A 22,665-nucleotide genomic window follows, 5' to 3' on the forward strand; every position below is an offset into this window, starting at 1 on the left:
TGGGCACATCCACTCTACCAGGAAAATGCATTAGTATATAGGGTTTTTTTGGCCAGGGGTAGCCCAATCTCATGAGATCTCGGAAGCTAGGAAGACTCAGCCCTGGTAAGTATTTGGATGAATCATTATGCAATGGCACACCACTTCTGTACACAGTTTTAACCCTTCAAGTCACAGCTGATTTATGGCAACCCCTTGGTGTTTCCAGAAAAGGCATTCAGAAGTGGTTTGTCATTATCTGCCTCCACTCTATGACCCTGATATTCCTTGGTGGTATCCCATCCACATACTGTCCAGGGCTGACTCTGCTTAGGTTCTGAGATCTGGTGAGATCAAGCTAGCTTGAGTTATCCAGGTCAGGGCCACATACAGTATATTGAACAGCAGATCAGTAAAATACAGCAGAGATAGTAAGGAAGACTAACTGTAAAAGCTAAGCAGAGTGCCAGTGGTTACCTAAATAAGGTTATTGGATGGTTCTCTTTTGAGTCCCTTTGCCATTAATCAAATAACAGGGAGAGGGGGAAAGGAATCCATTTTCATGTTTATGCCCAACTCCCCCTGCCCCCAACCCCCCCCTGCCCATTTCTAGTAACGGAGAAGAAATTGTCTATTTCATGTCCAGTTTAAAATGCACACCAAACAGAAACTTACAGAGGCATGAATTACTTTCAGCAACCTTCATACTTTAAGAAACATTGGACTATTAATTGGCTGTATGTTTTGATGAACTTTTAAAGTCACTGCTTCTCCTCTCAGAACATTAAAAAAAGTCAATATGAACCCAATATTGTGTGTCTAATACTGAGATTGAATAAATGTAAAAACTAAGGACATTTTCTTGTAAAAACATCAAGAGATAAACTTGTCAAAACTTACCTGAGTTCCTGTGCTATCGAATCCACATGTGCTATTAATAACAGAAGGGAAGAATGAATCAGTTTACATGTTAGAGTTCTATGCATGTGCCTATTTTCAGTGACAGAGCAGAGACTGAGCACAGGTGCCTCTTAATTTCCACCTAACCACAGGATTATTACTGTTAATGGCAACGGGTAAACTCTTCATGGAATATGAACGATGCTCTTCCACTGAGAAAAACAGCCGGTGTACCTTTCCAGTTTGTTCGTGGTTTTTTTTTAAATTGGAGATGCAATGAAAAAGCTTAATTTTTCTAAGTGATAATTTGATTTGGAAATGGAGAAAAACTGGTGTTTACAAATACCTGCCCACACAATGCTACACAGCATATTGAAAGAGTCAACAGGTGGTTCTAAAGATTGCTCATGTTCCACAGGCAGTATCCGCTATTCCATTTCTGGGAAAATGCTGTGCCTGTATTAAGCCTGTGCATGCAAGAGACAGGCATTTTAAACCCTAAATATGTTTAACTAGCTTGCTAAATGAGAAGGATCACCTTTTCAGTGTTTAAAGAAAGTATGGCAGTGCATTAATACTGATTAGAAACTGCTAAATGAAACCTTGACAGAGACTGTCATTCTTTTCAGACTCAAGTGGATGGAGTCTCTCTACTATGTTCAGATATGCATGTCGTTGCAATTGCTCACCTCAGTGAGTGATTGATTCAGATCTTACAGAACTCTGAAACTGCTGCCATTCATTTCAGCATTGGCAGAGTCAGATCTTTAAATAGCCTTTTATTCTCGATTTTATTTATATCAGCTACCGGTATATTTATTATGCAGAGAAAGAGAAAGAAGAGCAAATCGTCTTTGCCCTAGGCTCTATGTTACTAAAACTGAACCAAAACCAGTTTTATTGTTTGCCTTCATTTACTATTATGTTGAAAAGGTTACAAATTTGTGTTGACCTTTTGAAAATTTCAGCGTTTTTTTTTTTAAAGCACAATGTAGCTTAATAAAATGTCTGAAAGGAGATTAGGGGAACTTTACTTGCTAATTCAAACTTCCCCACTCCTTCAAAGGGGCTTCCTGTGATACAGTAAATATGTTGAAGTAAGATTCCTTCTCTCTCAGTTGGACACAGGATCCAACTCAGTGCTCGTTATAAGCACAATATCAGTGACTGGGAAGGGGGTGACAAATCAACTGTTTTAACAAACTTTTAATAGAAACCATCTGAAAAGAAGAGTTTGGATTCATTTCTCTTCTATAAGGAATCTCAAAGTGATGTATAAACTCCTTCCCTTCCTTTCCCCACAACCGAAACCTTGTGAGGTAGATGGGGCTGAGAAAGTTCTAAGAGACTATCACTAGCCCAATATCACCCAATAGGCTTTGGGTGTAGGAGTGTGGAAACAAATTCAAACAAATTTACCCGAGAAGAGACTGCCAATCATGTGGAGGATTGGGGAATCAAACCCAGTTCTCCAGATTACAGTCAACTGCTCTTAACCACTCCATCATGCTGACAGACTCTATACTGTGTTTTTAATGCTGGATTGCTAACTAAAAAAAGAATACCTAGACATTTCTACAAATGTTTCCTTTGGGATGTCACAATGTTTGAGTACACTCTCTCATTTCAACACAGTTTTGCAACCACAATTCAATGATGAACTCTGATGTTTAGTTTGATGAGTAGAGTCTTTAACAGTAAATAATTTATCCCTAGAGATGTCTTTTAAATGACAATGCTAAGGTCACATCCATGTCTAGTGAAAGCCACTGAAGCATTCCCAACAAGGACTTCCTACCCTAAAAAAAAGGGAAGCTGCTTTACATGAGCATCTCCAGTGCAATTAGAGTGACATTTAAAGGACCAATTACATGAGCAAAGCCCTAAACAAGAAAATGAAAACCTGCCAGGAATGGTCTGTGAATGTCTACCAGTCACTTCATGTTTAACACTACCCCAGCCATGTAAACCTATGAAGCTGCCTTCTCTTATGACTGGCAGCTGTTCTCCACAGTCTCAAGCAGATAGAACCAACTGAATTGCATAAATATATTCAGTCCTCAAAGTCCACATACATCAGCTGTTTCAGATTTGTTTTGTCCACTTACACATCTGCACAGTAGTGTATATGACTCGAGAGTGAGCTACGTAGAGCTATATTGCCTAGTTGATTTTCTGCTGCAAAATGTAGGGATGTTTCGGGGAAAACAGAATCTGTCTTCTGGTTGCTACAAAGCAGAAAGGATAAATGCCTACATCCCCTTTGCAAGTGATTCCTGAATTGCCTTTTGAACAAAATTGGTCAGAATATACTTTTAAATTAAAAATAGCTCTCTTCCACTCTCTATCTTGCATTAGAGACATTCAAACATAGTGTACATAAATAGGTACTTCACAGTGTCTTTATGGGGTGAAAACAACCTTTGAGATGTCATGATTCCGTTAGCTGGCATTGACAAATTAAAACTTATTAACATCTAGTTGTTTTAGTTCTGTCACAAACTCAGTAATCAGTTTCCAATGAAGACAAAATGTCCCATTTATTTTATTTTACATGTGCCCACTTCCCACTCACTATCAAGGGTCACAAAAAGCATTATCAATTATAATAAAAACTTATTTTCCTTAAGGGGTTGTATTGCTAGTCAATCATGTTTTCCAGATGTTTGCCTCATTAAGGGGCCTTTTAATCTCAATATTACATTACCATCTGTTCCTTAACTGATGATAGAGAGACAGAAAGTTTAACTTTTTATTATATATTTGAAAAGATATATTTAAAAACATTATAAAGGTTGCAGTAATTTCAGAAAGAAAGAGAACCAAATTTAATTTTAAAAAATAGGGTTTTTTTTCTTGCCTATGGCAAAACTGCAGAAAACAGAAACACAGAAAACTGTATATCCATGTGTTATCCTATTTGATTCTCATTTTGTACAGCGTATTCTTTTATCAAATCACCGTTTGCATGGCCAAAGCCCTTCCATTTCAAAATATCCAAAAGCATAAACTGGGTTTCTACAGCATAAATCCATGTGAAGCAATCACATATTTAAAATATGTTTTCCTCCCCTTCATTGTCACATACATCCAATAACATTTCACCTCTTTATGTCTGCAGTTTGTTCCCTCTCTTGATTAAAATGAGTCCTAAGGAAGGTGTAGACTCACTTACTACCCATGTGAGACCATGTGCAGAAATCATTATATTTTATGCTGTGATGGGCACAGGGTCATAGAAGAGGTCTTCTAACTCACCCTTGGCTCCTCTTGAGCGTGTGCGCAGCTTTTTATCTTCACCATCTGCATCCATCTGTAATAATAATGAAAAGTCTTTCGTTAATCCTACTAAGCATCGAAGGCTGTAGTGGAGAAACTGTTCATGTGTATTACAAAGTTTCCACAGGCCAAGAACTTATTAATCTTGTCACTCATATAAACAGCCATCTGTGAATATTATTTAAGCATAGTTCAGAAGATATTCATAATGGAAAAATATTTAATTAAGCAATTGCTAATTATTCTTTCTGGACAAGTGCCAGAGTCTACAAGTGACTCCTGAAGATTCACTTTCAGATCCCACTGAAGTTAGATAAGTACTGAAGGAGGGATGCCTTGGCTCATAAAAGACTGCACTGTCACACTGGTAGCAGTAATGAATGTGTAACATTGCACAGATGCAGTGAGGTGGCTTGGAAAAACAACACTAGGAGCAAATTTCATAATCAGAAACAGCATAGTGGTGAATCTGTTGTTTATGGACAAGATTATAATAAAGCCAGGCACTGATAAAGATATAGCATGGAGTAACCGAACATGAAAAGAAACCTCTGTAACTTCTTCCCAACAGGACTTTTCCTGGGGTGCCTTAATGACTAACATGCTCATGACTGGTTCAATCCAACTCAAAATCTTAGCAGAAAGTCATAGCCAAGCCAATGGTGAGAGATCTTCCCACTTATCAGATAGTGATATACTAAAATTGTTGGATAGAAGTTTATATGTGTGCATTTACATCTTGAGCATTAAATAAGTATTCTAGATCTTCTATTTAGTATGAAACAACAGTGCTGCTAGGGGTAAAACAATTATGTCCTGTTCAGGAAAAATTATTAAAGTGTGACTGTAACAATGCACAGTTAACAGTTTGTTAAGTACATTGACAATAATTTCTTAAGTAAATTAAAACAGGATGGCACCTACTATATTCTGGAGAAGTACCCAACTACAGTACCATTCAATTCTTGTGCATTTGAATTATTGGGTACTGTTATGACCCAGCCCAGTGAGACAAGGGACTGCTCAGATGAGACATCATCAAACATCAGAGATTGCACAAGTTTGGTCCCAGAGTTCCTGCAGACCCAGACCCTGAGCCTCCATTAGTCCCTGCAAGACTAGGACCAGAGGCTCAAACAGAGCACACAGACTTAAAGCCACAGCCAGGCTCAAGCTCTGATACTCCCCAGCCTCCTCACATCAAGCCGAATACAGGAGATCCAGCACCAGTTCACCCCCTCCATCTCCAGAGCCCTGTGAGCAATGATAAAAGAAGCTGTGCACCAGTTTACAGGAGAGGAGATGCAGCAGCAGATTAGCAGCACTGGGGTGAGCTGGTCTCAATGATGTGTTCTCAGAAGCCAGAGTGAGGCAACCCAACTATATGGGATTTACACAGGTGGGTATGGTATTTCGTATAGGCTGGAAAACAAGCTGTGGTGTGGCAGAAGCGTTGTGTTTTGGGTTGGAAACCACTGATCCTGTTTAATCCCTGTTTTGTCCTTTGGTTTGTGCTTCAGACTTGGCTTTGCTATACCTCTCAGAATTCAGTGCTTTGATCCCCTGGGATGCATTAAACTGCTGGAATGGCTGTGGACTGCTTCTGACTTTGATTGGTGAGTGTCTGCCGATGACGGGTACTTTGAAGATAAAGATGTGCTTAATATCAGTTCACGCTTGGAGTTCAAGTTCATATTACATTTTGGGTCCTGTTTAATGATGAACCGTGCACAATTCAGACTGAGATAGTGGAAAGTTTACAAGAGTGATGATATTTAAAATATATGTTGCTGTTATTTTTCATCGAAGCAAATATAGAAATAATAGTAGTGCTTCTGATCTTTGATCTGACCCAGAAGAATATATGGTCAATAGTTTTTATCTGCAGATTTGCTCTCAGTTTCTCAGAAACATAAAGGATCCAATATTTGAAAAGAGGTTATGAAATCAGTTTTGGAGAAAGTAATATTGTAATTTTTGTATTGTGTGTATAAACTGCCATCACACCATAGCAGACTTATGCGAGTATTCAAAGCAAATGATATGGCAGCCATGAAAGCCAATCCAATTCCGGGAAGCATCAATAAGAGTATAGTGTCTAGATCAAGGGAAGTAATTGTACCACTCTACAGGACCAGGGGAATAAAGTTTTAAAAATTATTTTAAAAAAGAAACTTCACTAGGCTAATGATAGGGCTTTAATTTTTAACTCCCCCCCCCCCACCCGCCCAACCACAACAAGAATGTACTTTGGCTGGTGTTTTGGTGGTCTTCCGAATTCTGAATTCTACAGGGCTGGCAAAGGTACCTCCCTTTTGCTGGAATGCACTGGAAACAGAAATCTCCTGTTTTTCTTTCCTGTCTTATGGTTTTCAGGTCAACAGGAGGAAGGGAGGGAGACATTCTGAAGAGACAAATAGGAAAGCCCTCTGGAGCTCTCCTTTTTGGACAATAGTCGAAAGGCACTTTGGTCTGTTTTGTACAGCCTATGTAGGCTGTACAGAAGTGTCCTGGAGACACTTTAGTGTCCTGGGAAGGCACTTCACACAGTTTTCTTCCCACAATGTCCTCAGGACACCTTATTTCAGCTCAAGTTGTCTGTTTTTGAAAACCCATTGAAATACATATTTTTTTTCTTCAAGGCACCTGCAAGATGTCCCCTGCCTGGCTTGTGTGGAATGCAAACTCAGAAGGCATCTTATTTTTCCTGCCTGACCATTTTGCTCTCTGGTTGGTTTCACCCTCCTCTTGCACCCAACATTTTGTGTGCAGCTGAAGGGATTCTCCCTGCCTCCATTTGCTGAATGTAGCCCCAGGATGTGTGCTCTGCAGACTACAATCCTGGGTACACAATCGTTTTTAGTAGTAGTACACAATACTCAGCTGGTCCCGCCAATTCTGGCAATATACAGTGGTACCTCGTTTTTAGTCGATAATTCATCTGAAAGGAATCGACGAAAACCGAAATCGACAAAAACTGAGGCACCATTTCCCATAGGAATCAATGTAAATCCAATTAATCTGTTTGAGGCACTCCAAAAAATGCCTCGAACGGATTAATTGGCTTCCTCAAACCCCAGCCAGGAGGCAGAGGGAGCTCCTTATTCGGGCAGTGACATCAGGGGGAGTCACTGCCCAAATAAGGAGCTCCCTCTGCCTCCCAGCTGGGCTTCCTCAAACCCCAGGAAGTTTGAGGAATTTCACTATATCAGATAACTGGCTGCCTGCATTGGATTTCTGCTCCTTGCCTGCCTCATGGAGAGAAAGAAAAAGACTGAAAGGTCTGAAATAATTGTTATATTTTTCAGTTATTTGATTTATGTTATTTTATTGCGAAGAATGTACATTTTTGGCCTGTTGGTGGGTTGCACATTTTTTCTTTGGCCTGGTAGTGGGCTTGTGGGGGGGGGGGGCACTCAGAACCTTACAAACCTTAAAGGGTCTTCAATTGCCAAGGACTTGGCTGTTTTGGTTTGTATTTTTAAAAGTTGTTTCAGGATTTTTAGAAAATTATTTTTAGGGCCTTATGAGAGTGGCTCTGGGTTTTACAGTATCTCATTCCGTTTTACAGGTACTGTATGTACTTGTGTATAAGTCGACCAGAATAGAAGTCGAGGCTCCTAATTTTACCACAAAAAACTGGGAAAACTTATAGACTCGAGTATAAGTCTAGGGTGGGAAATGCAGCAGCTACTGGTAAATTTCAGAAACAAAAATAAATATCAATAAAATGTTTTTGAATATTTATTTCAAAGAAAAACAGTATGGTATCAACAATAATTTTAAAAGTTCTAAAGTGGAATATATAACTCTCACAGACAGCATCTCTTCAGAGTTTCATAGGGAAGATGCTCAACAAGATCCCCCTTTTAAAAAGTCCCTACAGGTTCTCCAACATGGATAGCTTATCATTACACAGTGAAGATGCCTGTGTGGTGATGGTAGCCGCTGCCCCTTTTTTGCAGGTCTGCAAGCTCAGCTGGACAGAAGTCCCACCTGCTTTCCAAAAACACTGGGTAGGGGCCAAGAAAGGTGCTGGCAATGGCTGCACCCCAGGGAACCCTGTGTGTGTGGGGGGGGGGGTCCTGCCACCATGGGCTCCAATGGTGTGGATTTCCCAATGAGTATGGCTCCCTAGCATTCCTGGAGCTTCCTGGCCTGAACAAAAATTCTGTAACATATAAATGTAATATTTAATATTCACACCTATTCACTGAATATTCACTGTGAATGAAGCTACTGGCCACCTGTAGTGCAGCGAAGCAACAGCCCAAGGCTTACCTGGGAGCTGCCTTTGTGTCCACATAGCAGGGAGCAGGTGCAGAAAAACACCCTCAGCTCCCAGCCTTTTTTCGCTCGCCACCTGTTTCCACCACCCTCTCGCCACCTGTTCACTTGCGTATAAGTCAAGGGGGGCGTTTTTCAGCACAAAAAATGTGCTGAAAAAGTAGACTTGTATGTGAGTATATAAGGTATTTCATTTGGTTTTGTGCTTGTGTATGTTTTCTCAACCATTTTTTTCCCAGATTTTTTTATTTTCGGTTTCTTGCTTTGGGTTTCAGCGTCTGGGGGAAGGGAACTCCTATATATATTTTTGCCCTAATTCTTCCTCACCACTTCCCTTCATTTTCTGTTGCTCACGCCTCTGTTGTGTGGCAGTGAGCAGTTCCTCAACCTTCTCTTCTCTAGTTCATGGTGCTGAGTAGCATTAATCAGATCTCTAGTTGTTATATGGCGTGTTGGAGAAAGGCATGGTTTCTACCCGACTGGCTATATGAATCCACATGTTTGTTCATCTGCCTTGCATCTCAGTAAGGAAGTCAGACTGCTCACTGCAGGGAGTGGGACAAAGGGCCATTTCATGGCCCTGGGGGTCAGTTGTGCCTGCCTCCAAGGGAGGCAGGGACCCCAAAAAATCTGCGCCTCCATGCAAATGGGCCAGAGTGAGGACATGTTTGTGTAACCCGCCTTTCACTCTTGTTTGTTGGCCTGTGCAGAAACAGCCTTAGTGAAGCTGACAAAGGTCCTAAGAACATAGGAACATAAGAAAGAGCCTGCTGGATCAGACCAGAGTCCATCTAGTCCAGCACTCTGCTACTTGCAGTGGCCCATCGGGTGCCTTTTGGGAGCTCACCTGCACCCCACCTCTGCTTGCTAACCCATATTTCACGAATTTCATGGAGGAAAGGGGGATCTGCTTTAGGGAGAGTGTGAGGATTATGCAAATGTTGTCTTCAAAAAGATCCTGACCAATGAACTGATTCTTTTCCTACCTTATTTCCTAGCACAATTAACTAGTAATAGCAATAACGTCATTTTCAAATTGGACAGAGTTTTAATAGTGGCAAGTTTTAAGAGTTAATTTTAATTATTTTTATGCTGTTTATGATTTTGTCATACTTTACTTTGTGAGGTGGCTTGAGTAGATCTCTGGAGAGGCACTACATAAGATTCCCATATAAATAAATGGCTTCCCCCTCCCCCTCCACACAGTCAATTCATAATATTATTTTAAAGACTATTTTGGGAGGAGTATATGACTTGAGAAGCAGCTGCTTTTTTTCTCTGTTGCCCTTGTTGAGTAATTTATATGCTGCCTCAATGTACATGGTGATTTACAGACATCAGAAAGACAGATCCATTCCATGCCCAAGGGGAATACTCCTTAAAAATTGCCAGAAAAAAATGGGTGGTGGAGAATATAACTTGAAACTCTAGAACTATCTGCAATGAAGGAACATCTCCATGGAAATATCACATCAGGTAACTGAAAATACAGGACTGGATGGAGGAGAGGGAAATTTAAAGGGAAGATATGAGATACCCAGGGATATGAGATACCCATTAAAAAGAAAAAGTAGCAAAGGCTTGAATAGAGAGGATCTCCACAGAAAAGATCTTTCTTGTGTGTGAATGTGATTGTACTATCACAGAGAAAATTAATTGACTGGTGACCTGGAAAAATTAGTCCATAGTATGAAAAAAAATATTTGGTGCATGTAATCAAGCAATTGAACAATTTGTTCCAATGAGAAGGGCTTGGTTTGGGTGTGCATTCATGGAAACATCACCTTTAGTGTGTCTTCTCCATGTTTCTGCTATAATATGTAGCATGTGATTATGTACTGTGTGGCTAGGCCATATGGGAAGATTACTATGTAGACAGGATCTCAAATTTCATTAATTCAAATCTAACCATATAAAATGGCTGTGTAAAAAAGTGACACTGCTGAATGCCATGTTAATCTAGCTAATACCACTACTTACTACATACCTTAGTTTCTAACAATGCTTCAATCTAATATTGCAGATTTTCAGTACTTTTTATTTGGATGGAACATGATTGCTTCTCTCAAATACAAACAGGACTTACTAACTGTTCACGATACATTGAAATGATAAATATGAACATAGCGTTACTAACTCCTTGTTCACCTAGTTGTTAAAAAGTGTACATATTTTCCTAGGTCAAATGTTGAAGAAAACCCCTCAATACGTTGAGCGCAGAACACTTCCCCTTGCAAGACAATGAAGAAGGGGGAAAGCCTGAGTTAACCAACTGAAAGATGAAACAACATTTGTGCGCTTCTCTATTTTTTCCAGCTAATTATTACAGAGGACTACATGAGACGTGGAACATATGGTATATGACATATGACCTAAATAGCTTTTTACAGGAGTAAACAAGCAGTCAAATGCTTGAACAGATTTTTGAAAATGTTATGCAAATACTTGAATAACTCTGTTGCTTCTGTATTTGTCGCATGAAATCTGAAAACAGAAAAGAATATACATATTTTCAACACTATCCAGTGGTGAGAAACATAACGTCATATTTTGTCGGCCTGATTTGCTACGAATGATTAGCAACCACTGTGGTTAAAAATAACGTGTTTGTTTGATCAAAGACTGAAACTTACATGTAGTTGCTTGCTGCTGTTCAAACAGAATATGGGGTTGGTTGCAATGTGACTGAAATGGTAATGGAAAACATGGCTGAGTTCTCTGATGCTGACTAGTGATTGAAGGCACTGACCTGCCATAGACTTATAATAGGGGAGCAGGTGTGGCAATGATGGACTTTAATTTCCTTTAATAAACCTTTTATGTGCCACACTTTTACTGCCATTCTATGCTCTCCAAGGTCTTGCACATAATAGGTTCATTACTTTTGATTACTATAGTCTATTGAGACAAACAACTCCAGAACACACTATATATTATGTTCAGTTAAACCAATACAGACTATTTATCCAATGTGTATTATTTCACCTGCAACTCTGCTGACAAAATTAACAACAGCTCCTGTAAGCTCAAACTATTAAAACCACTGGTAACCCTTTGTCATCATTTCATAATAAACACCACACCAATCACTGTACTTCTCTTTTAATTATGAAGCAAAAAGAGGGAGGGGCTGCTGCCTCTTTTTCTAGCAGCAGTTACTTGGGTTTTATTTTGCCATGAATATTTAAAAACCACACAATGGGCAAAGAACACCAGCCAAATCAATATAGGTGATTCTTTCTATTGATTTTCTTTCTTTAGGAAAATCATTTGAATTTATGACAGATGTTTAAACAGATTAAGATTAAACTGGCTAGACCTATTTAGTATGATGAACATAGCAGAGTGTAAACCCATCATCATGGTCTGCGGGTGTCGCATATAAAACAGTCCAGTCACAGATAACAACCCCACAAAAAACTGTTATTCTTCAGGAAGTTGTGTACAATATACAGCATATATCGCTGCCTTGTAGTTTTCAGGCGTCTAAGCAGTTTGTTGTCTATCATACAAACTTGGAAAACGCTTGACAGTTAAGGCTGCTTGGCATCACCTAACTGTGGTTACCCAGTACTACTAACAGTGCAAACCTAGGCACAGTTGTATCTTCCTAAGGGCATGGGAGTCAACTTTGCTTGGTATTATAATGTTAAGTCACTTCCTAGGATGATCTTTCACAGGAACTAAGCTGAAAGTTTATACAAAAGAGTTAGAATCTGGGTGACACAGCAACCTTTTAATTTATATTGAAGAATAATCTTTCTTTTTAAATGGTGTATATTAAAAGAATATATCATGCATTTATTTTCAATATTTCAGGCAAAGGAATGTGAAATAGCTATGCTCCATCATGGTCCAGCAGCCCCTTGTTTCTATCATTCTGTCTCAATCTATGGATTGACAAATGAGTTTACTCTGTCCTACCACTATACATGTTTTACACTGTACTGAATAGTGCAAAATTAGTTTACTTTTGCTCCTTTCACAAGCTCTACACATCACTGGAAATAAAGATAGCCAGCCTCGCATAATATGTTTATAATGTATAGGATTTTTTCTCGGAAGTAAAATCCACAGCATGAATTAATTCATGCTGCCCTTCCCTGACCACTTGTTAAGACTTCAATGGAAATTTTCTGAAATAGTATGGATAATTACAATAAAGGGAAGTAGATGGATTTGTGAAACAGGGTGATTGAGACCATACCGTTAGTTTGTAGCCCATTTTTTATCCTTAGGATCTGCAGATACTGAAGGGCTCAGACAAAAAGCTTTGGAAAGCATGTATTGTTTTCCCACTTGCTCCACCAATACAAAAAATTAAGTTTTCTCTGATGTTTTAGCCTCCTTTCTGACAACTAACTTTCCATATACAAAATATGCTTTTATATAGAGAAACCGTCAATTACACAAGTTCTATTTGCAGGTAGAGCCCATACTAACTGTGCAATCAAAAGGGGGAGGGGGGCTGGAAGTGGTAGAAGGGTTGTGCCAGCATCCATGCCACCAGTGTCGCATAGAGTGGCATGGATGTTGGCATTGGAGGATTTACTCTGGCAGCCAACTGTAGTAGCCTTCACTGAATTCCTCCAGCAGCATTTTGGGGGGTGTTTTGGCATTCCTGGAGGCATTTTCCAATGCACTTTCAGCCTGGGAGTGCCCCCTCCCAGTGGCACAGACTTACGCACACAAAAAACATGGTGCAAGTCATTCGGGACAATGGGTTACCACAGGAGAGGCACTTATCCTGGCAGCCAACTGCTGTAGTGGCCAAACGCAGAAGTGGGTCCTGAGGCAGCTCGCCATCACTGAAAATTCCTGTGGCAGAATCCTGGGGAGGGGCGTTCTGGGGGTGTTCCTGGAAGCGCTTTCCAAAGTACTTTCAGCCTGGAAATGTCCCCTCCCAGTGGCACAGACTCGCCCCATGGTTCTGTAATGACCCGATTTTTGCACCTTTACCTTTAGCCCAAAGGCATAACCAGACTAAATTCAAAACAATTATATCTGAGCAGTTAATATCAATCACACATACAAAAAGGGCTGAAAATTAAAAAAAATTATACATTAATTCCGGGGCCCTCCATGTGGTACCTGTGGGTGCCATGGAACATGTGTACATTTTTCCTGGCGCCCAACAAGTATTTTTAGAAAGTGGACAGGGCTAGGTGGGGCTTTTGGAGCCAATACTGCCCAAGAATCTTCACTGCGTGACTGGGGATCTCTGATGTGGAAGTCTGTTCCTACATGGAAAACACTGACATTATAAGGTTACTATGCCAGTGTCAAACAGATGTTAGGCTGCCAAGGATCTGGATCTAAGTCAGCACAAATCAAAATTCTTAGACTTTACCTGGTTATGAACAACAGTGACCTCTTGTCTCATTTGCAATCACATTGTAGATCTTATTTGAAATGTGTAAGGTTTAAATAAAAGAAATTATTTTCTGAACAAAAACTGAAGCCAATCAATCAAATTTTATAAGTACACTTTAAATCTGGTAGAATGAAAATTAAAAGTTCACTGTATCTTGTATACATAAACTTGTTGATTTTCATGCTATTCTAAGATAGTTTTGGGAAGTCTGTGATATTAAAACACTGATCATGTTTATCAGTGTCAGAGGTACAAATATATTTACCATTCACCATTCTCTTTGGCCCACTTGGCACAGCAAATGTATGGCGGGTTGCAGTCGGGATAAAGTAACCCCTTTTCCTGTTTTCGTGTTTGCATGCATCCATGCAGGAAGTGATTGGAGCCCACAGAAAAAATGTGGATTGCTGTTGCGCCTTCACATGGAGGCACGTTTAATTTTTTTAATTACCTCCCAACGATACCTAGCTATGCAGGCACGTACAACTGAACCCCTGCAGCTATCCTGACATTTTACGATACCACGATACAACCATCCGCACCTGCAAGACTTAGCAGATGTAAGCCACGGACATTTTTTTAAAAGGAAAGTGCAACCCGGGATTTTTCAAAAGACGCACGAAAAACGCGATTAAAAAAATGGTTTGGGAAAAATAACATGGAGCAGATTTGCTTTAGGGGTGAGTTCTGTGCAAAGTGCCCCCCACCCCAAAATGGATTTTTTCCCCATTCTAAACCCGTGTTTAATGGCCGGTGCGGAGTGGGCCTTTGGGAGAAGCTTATAGATCTTTATTCATAATGAAAAGAAAGTTGTTTAACTATTACAACAACTAGACAATGTGGCTTTTTTGGTGATTTGACCAGGAACAACCTCACATTTTCTTTCTTTTTTAAAAAAAAAAACATCAGATGGATTTTTTTCAGCTCAGTTATTTGTCTTTTAATCAGCAGGCACAGAAAACAGGGTATAAAATTCTGAACCTGTATAACAGTAATAGTATTACTGTGGCCTTCTCAAGTATAAAAGGAATGATGTAGGTCGGCCTGCTTCAGCTGTTTTGATTTTCCTACTCCAAAACTAAAGTAAATAAGTCCAAACACTAAATCTAAATCTGAAAACAGATTCAATTTGAGACTACACACCATGTAATCCATTCCAGGGCACCACTATTATTGATAATCAAACATTTTGTATATTTTTGAAGGAGAATTTTTCAAAGTGGGATCTCATATCTGAAAATGCATAACAGCAACATAAATGTAAGACCAGAGACAAGCTTGGATGGTTCTGTAATGAGGATGATTTATTTTGATTCTCACTTCTGATTTCAGAGTTGTCACTGCTGTTGTATACCTCATCCATGCAACTTTGCACAACTGGCAGCGCTGAATATAAACCAAAGCCATATGTTTATGTCCTTTTGCCAAACGATTACAGCAAATAGTTCTATTATTCCCTTAGGTAACTAATGTGTGCCAAGGATTTCTATTAGTCTGCTTTACCAAGGCATCAGAGGATAAAGTCGCAGCTTTATGAAATGAGGGTGCAAGTGCCAGCTTTATATTTTCAGAACAAATATGTAAAAATATTATGTCGTATAAAAGATAGTCAGTGCAGGCTGGGATTGAATTTTAGCATTTTAAAAGAAAACTTTTTATCAGGCGTTTCTTTTACAAAGGAATATAATTTTGTGACCAAACATGGCAAAAGCCATTTTTAAAAGACACCCCCCCCCCATTTTTAATTCACCAGAATGATGTAATACTTTGCAGTCAAACAGACATAATAAGAACAGTGCATAACTAAGATATTTTTAAAGGAAACATTTCCTGTATAACATGTTACTTGAAGATGGTAAATATGCATTTCAACCATAAAGATGGCGTATGAATCTGAAAATATCATTGCCACTTGCCAGAGATCCAAAATATCAGATGGTTGAAAGGTGCTGCATAGGCCTATCAAGTACCATTAAGAATTTAAATTATTCCAAAGTTTGGAATAACAGGTTCAAATTACCAAACAAAAGTGTAGTTCAACAAATGAAATCACATGTTTTTCACTAAACACTAAATGTATTTGCCCACCTTTGCTTGCTTCGGAGCAAAATTATGTGCAAATTCCAAATGATCAAATCCTTCTCTCGGATCAAAATGTCTTGTCTGACTTAACAGATAATCCCAAAATTCATTCTCTGTAAGAAAGAATGCAAAGTGAATGAGCAAAATTACAGAAGTAGCAAGAGGATTTAGGGTTATCTGCTACCTGTTTCATATTAGCAAGCGGCATGTGAGAGTCTACATTTCATATTTATGGACTGCTGATTTATTTTATGGGTTTTATTTGCTTTTTCCTGTTTGTAATATTTTTTGTATTAACTGTTTGTAATATGCATTGTGCAATGTATTTGCCATTTGTCTATGGCGGCCACAGTAAATAAATGACTGACCTGCATTAAAATCAATGGGTAAACTTCTGTTATTGTGAAAAGGGTTATAATTTAACCCAGATAAAGCTTACCTTCCTAAAAATTGATTATTTATGATACTGAGTCTTTGGCATTAGCATCAGAGTGTGTGCAGAAAATTATAACAAATTTCAGTTATTGAGAATATTTTCAAATTCAAAATTGATGGGATATTTCATGGTGCCAACCTTGCACCTTAGTTCTCAAGAGTTTACAAATAAGTGCAGCTTATGTCATATCAAGCATCTGGTTCTAGGCAAATGCTTCAGCTTTCCACAATGCCACCACAGTTCTGTCATTGATCAAGTAATGTATTCACTTTGCTAATATTAATATTCCTCCAAATTTATGCACAAGAGGTCAAAGTTTTAGTTTATGGCTGTAAAACCTTTTTTTCCCTATTGAGGGGATGCACACAGCCTAAGATTGTTGGGATCTAGGTTCATTTTGAACTATAATCTGTTCCTTCATTTTCCAGGTGGTCTACAGGTAGACAGTATATAGGCTTAGTTACTTTGAGATGAATTTTGCGTTGCACAAGGAGCTCATTGAGATCAGTGTGCCTAGGTTAATATATAAACAACTACGAAGATTTATTTATTTACAAGTTGGTTTTAAACCAGCAGCACAGGTCTCCAAGTAGACAAAGCAGAAATCTAGCTAAGGCACAAAACTTTTCTGACTTCAGAGAGTAGTTACTTTTCTACAATGCTTTCAGGCATTTACCGCTCTGGCCCCTGCCTGGCGGAATGCTCTACCTCCAGCTGTCCAGGCCCTGCAGGACCTTGGCGAGTTCTGCAGGGCCTGTAAGACAGAGCTATTCCACCGGGCTTTTGGAGGGGTCGGCCGCGGTTCCACCGCCCTCCACTGAAATGGAAATCAAAGCTGCCTGTCTGAACCATCTTGGTTGGGCCCTAATTCCATCTCGGGCCCTGCCTATCTCCTCCCCTTCTTTCTTCTTCTTTTCCTTTTTTCTTTGGCCTTTAGATCGGGTGCCTGTGTAAATGTGTATATGTGTTACACAATTTTGCTGTTTTAATTATTTATTGTTATTAATTGCTGCTGAGTTTTAATGGATTAATTTTTATGTTGTATCAATTTGCTGTTGAAACAGCCGTGTTGTGAGCTGCCTCAAGCCCTTCGGGGATGAGGCGGCCTATAAATTTAATAAATAAATAAATAATAAATAAATACATTATTGCCTAACTACTAGGATGGATCCTCTCTCAGACATAGGATTCCATCTTCACCAGCTTGCACTTTTCCCAGAGTCAGACTAAATTGTACAAGGTCTGCTCATCTATACCCCAGGTCTAGCAATTGAGCACTCTCCTCTCTCCCAGAGATAGAGCCTAACCACTTTACCACACTACTCTTCATTCTGCTCTTTTTCCTGATCCAGATCTGAATTGTCACTGCTCTCTCCCTGAGGCAGAACTCAACTCCTTTTTCTCCTGTCTTCCGTCCAACATCTCATCCCACTTCTTGAAGGCAGTTAGCTGCTGGAGATGACCAGCCGCACTCCTATGGGGTCACCTGAGTGGTTGATTTTCCTTCATGGGCAGGGAAGCCTATTTAGCAAGTACCATACAAACTTTTTTCATGTCATATTTCCATTATGGGAAACAATACTACATACTGGAAATAAATGCCTTGGATGCAGGAGATACTTTTAATTCTACCCCATACTTCAGCATTCTACCACCTCAGTATATCAGACCTCAGAACTTCATATATGGTACTAATGCTGAGCAACACCAACTTGTCCTAGAAGAGAGAGAGAGAGAAAGAAAGAGAGAGAGAGAGAGAGAGAGAGAGAGAGAGAGAGAGAGAGTGTTGGGGTGGGGTGGGGTGGGGCGGAGATTGAGGCTACAATTGAGCTCTCATAAATTGGAGAATGCAAAACAAGATTAACTGTTGCAAGGTTACCTCCAGCATCTGTTTCCAATGCTCATTCCAAGAATATAAATATTAACATGCCACTGAACAAGTACAGAGTGCATTTGCCTACTCAGTGAGTAACAACTACAAATTCTCAACCATCAGATAGAAGGGCAAAGTTTCCATACCAGAAGATGCTTTTTCCAGTCTGACATGCTCCCAACACCTCTTTTTAATAGGAATTATGCATTAATGCAAAAGCCAACATATGTATATGCAGACTACATCTAGGGAGAAGGAAGAAATTCCCTGGATGGAATGACCTAACTCCCCAGAAAAATTCTTCATCTGAGTCAGCATAAATGTTGTCATTGAAGCTTAAACACTGATTTCATACATGGCTCTTGAAGAATTATTTTCATCTCTATTCCACTGTTGGCATACACATGTGAAAAGCAGAACAGATGTATGAAATGTACTTGTATCTTGTTTTTGAAGCAATTGATGGTCATGTAAGGAAGCTGATTTGCAGTCCATTCCAATCTTTCAGCACTTCACAATGTTTATATGATTTCAGCCTGTGCCTATAGGCTCAATCTGATGTCCAATCCTGCTTCACCTATGAACAGCTTACTATCAGAAAATTCCATTTCCTATATTTTACTAGGATATTATAATGATTGTTCCCAAAAGTGGATTCAGCCCTCCCACTTTGGATGGGACTCTGACCATCCATATTATGTATATGTTGAGAGCCAGTATGATGCAGTAGTTAAGATGTTGAACTAGGATCTGAGACCCCAAGTTTGAATCCACACTCTGTCATGGAAACTTGCTGGGTGACTTCAGGCCAGTTATACACTCTCAGGCTTGACCCTAGCAAATATTTGGAAGCAAAACCTCCAAATACCAGGGGCATGACACGAAGGCAGGCAATGGCAAAACACATCAGAACATCTCTTGCCTTGCAAATTCTACCGGGTTGCCATAAGTCAGCTGTGACATCATGGCCCAAAAAAATGTATATATAGTAAAACTAATCATAGCAGAAATGTGTTTTTAATGTATCCTTCTTATTTTAAAAAAAGTCCTTTCTAGGAATTGCTGAAAACTCTATTGTTCTACCATTGACTTTCAACCAATTCCTAGAGAGGTGTGATGCCATTTCTAGGTTTTCCTGGAAGTAACATCACACCATCAGTCAATAGTCAAATATCTTGTGCCCTCCTCAATCTCCTGCTAGTAACCCTGCATCATCCCTTTTTTACTGCACAATCTTGCACATTGCCCAAAAGCTGCTCCTGAGTGTTGGTGACCATTTGCAACAAACGTCAATGCAAATCACCAATATTCATGACTCTCTTCCTTGAGCAGAGCTGTTTTTTGTTTGTGCACGAGCTTGAACTTACTTCCTAAACTTTGGAGTTTGCAAAGTCTGATCTACCTTCCAATAAAAGTAATTTCTACCCCAAAACAGTAGTTCTCTTGCCCAAAGTTTGCTGGTTATATGAAGTTCTCAGGTCTGTATTGAAAAATCACTTTTGTATAGCTCTCTGTACCCCAATGCTCCAAATGCTAATACTAACACCATGTCAAACTAAGAAAAAGTTTAGCAAGTTGTTAAATAAATCACCAAACTGATGCATAGGAGGGAAATTACTCAACTGATTAAATAGATGTTAATCTAATACTAGACATGTTACTGAAAAATAGGCTGTGTACCCCAATAAGATTTTAATTTATCAATCTAATTTGGTAGAAGAGCCACTTCGCACCTGCCTCTGTCTGACTGTTTGCAATATATTATCCTAAAACAAAGGCCCACTGAAAAAGTCCTTTTCTCATATTTAAATTTAGAAGCTTTTGCCTCTCTAGAAGCCTATCAACCAGGTTATCCATTTATTAGCAATACATTTCCCCCTATTTTCTCAAAGATTGCCAATAAAGCACTAAATCACATAAGGGAGTAGCTGTAAACCCTTGGAGTTCCCTAATGTCAAACTAATTAGCATCCGAATAACCACACAGCAGCACATCATCTGCACAATTGTAAATTTTACTACTTTTAATAGCATTTCTCAAAAGGCTCGTTTTCAACTTTCTTCAGTGGTTGGTTCTCCAGGGACAAGGCGCTTCCTAATGCTCACAGCTTCAGCTCAACAACCAGGCCGTTTACTGTCAGGAGCATCAGCCCTCTGCCCTAACCCCATCTGCTGTCTCTTGCTTCCTGAGGGACTGAGAGTTAAGACAGAACAGCTGAGATCCACTTAGGCAAGAGCACTGAGGGCAGGGCTATGTGCAACTTTGGAGAGCAGCTCTAATGCAGGCTACTCCTAAACATCTCATTTTGCTTAAACATCTTTGAGTTTCAAACTCTTTCTCTTACAAAACATAAGAGTTCTGTAATGGAAAGTCTGAGCGGAGTGAGAATCTCAGTCATTTCAAAGGTACTTCAGATTTTAGTCCTTAAAAGAGAAAACACCAATAAGATCTGAGGTTCTCACTAACTGTTTTTAAAAATGTTGTGACAACAGGTTCCATTTTTCTCTCAGCTAGTTTAACTATACAGTTCTGACAATGACATCAGATTTGCGGAATAATTATTCATACATATTTTATATTATACATGTTTGAGGCTCATAAGCTGCCTGTCATTGAATATTATTGCTTGTATACCTCTGGGTAAAAAGACGTTTCGGCCTAACTTTTGCAGTACCTCAATAATGGAATTCTTCCACATAAACACACAACCTTATTTAAATAGGTTAGAGCTGTTGTGACTTTTTAATGCATGATCCAGTGTACTCTATACTGTGTACTTTTATTCAAGTGCCAGCATACTCTAGAATATCTCACACTTATATAATTGTTTAAGATTTATCCAGGATAATATTTTGTATGCCCTATTATAAATTATTTCTTTCATATGTTGTCCCTACTCTTTTGCTGCTCTTTGGAAGTTTGAGAGCAGTCCTTACTAGACCCCATACATTTCTCCTGACCCTTGTAATAAGCCACTGCTCTCTGTAACTCTTCACACAACCTAATTAACCCTATTCTAAAAAACTGCCAGGTGGTAACTGCAAACACTACTGTTTCCCTTGGGAAAAGCCAGTTGTCTGACTCAACTTAGGCAAGCATCATAATCAAAATTGTGATTTCCTTGTGAAAGGAACATTTTACAGTCATGAGGAAGACACACAACATTTCAGCAATCTCTGAGTACTTCAGACCTTGTTTATTTAAATGCATTTGTTCCAAACATTTCTATGCTGCCTTCTACCTAAATGCGGGGCTAAAGGCTAGAAACATCAAAACATTTTATGAAGACATTAAACCAGCATTTAAATCAGTGTGGGTGTATACATAATAGTTGAACAATTTAATAAAAACATATAAACCCAAATTTAATAAAACATATGATTTTATAAAAAACATATAAACACAAACATATAACAATACAATCAGGAAGGAAGAAGAAGAGTTTGGATTTATATCTCCCCTTTCTCTCCTATAGGAGACTCAAAGGGGCTTACAATCTCCTTTCCCTTCCCCGCTCACAACAAATACCCTGTGAGGTGGGTGGGGCTGAGAGCTCCGAAAAGCTGTGACTAGCCCAAGGTCACCCAGCTGGCGTGTGTGGCAGTGCACAGGCTAATCTGAATTCCCAGATAAGCCTCCGCAACTCAAGTGACAGAGCTGGGAATCAAACCCGGTTCCTCCAGATCAGAGTGCACCTGCTCTTAGCCACTATGCCAATAACAGTTATTGAAGGTACATAAAAAACAACTAAGAAGTTTTCACTCGCTAGTAGAAGACAACAATAGATACAGACAAATATCTGGGGCGGCGGTTGCAACATTTTGGCACCCTAAGCAAGAAATCTGTTTCTTGAGTTGCCATTCCATCTAACCTCGGATAATGGGCGTATATGAAACAAGGCCTCCAAAGATAACTGGAGCAGCTGCGTAGGTTCATATGAGAGAAGGCTGTCCTTAAGATATGGTAACCCTAACCATAGAGAGCTTTAAAAGTCCAGACCAGCATCTTGAACTAAGCCCAGATACAAATTGGAAGTCATTGTAGATGTAGGAGCAGCAGTGTAGGAGTGTGGGAGCAGCACTGTAGGAGCAGCATTGCCATAGTGGCTAAGAGCAGTGGCTAAGAGCAGGTGCACTCTGATCTGGAGGAACCAGGTTTGATTCCCAGCTCTGCCCCTTGAGTTGTGGAGGCTTATCTGGGGAATTCAGATTAGCCTGTATGCTCCCACACACGCCAGCTGGGTGACCTTGGGCTAGTCACAGCTTCTTGGAGCTCTGTCAGCCCCACCCACCTCACAGGGTGTTTGTTGTGAGGGAGGAAGGGCAAGGAGATTGTAAGCCCCTTTGAGTCTCCTATAGGAGAGAAAGGGGGGATATAAATCCAAACTCTTCTTCTTCTTCTTCTTCTTCTTCTTCTTCTAGATGGAACAAGACTAGAGAGATATGATCCCTATGA

The 22,665-nt window shown here is 39.6% G+C and overlaps 1 protein-coding gene across 1 annotated transcript in view; it reads right to left on the reverse strand.

Annotated features, from left to right (window-relative positions):
• The window catches only part of ST18 (ST18 C2H2C-type zinc finger transcription factor), a 228,394-nt gene that overhangs the window by 84,408 nt on the left and 121,321 nt on the right, over positions 1–22,665 (reverse strand). The window contains 3 exon segments of the mRNA XM_048507715.1: positions 880–910; positions 4,138–4,192; positions 15,908–16,014. Coding sequence (XP_048363672.1) covers positions 880–910; positions 4,138–4,192; positions 15,908–16,014 — 193 coding nt within the window.

Source organism: Sphaerodactylus townsendi, linkage group LG09 (assembly GCF_021028975.2).
Source record: "Sphaerodactylus townsendi isolate TG3544 linkage group LG09, MPM_Stown_v2.3, whole genome shotgun sequence".
Lineage (NCBI taxonomy): Eukaryota > Metazoa > Chordata > Lepidosauria > Squamata > Sphaerodactylidae > Sphaerodactylus > Sphaerodactylus townsendi.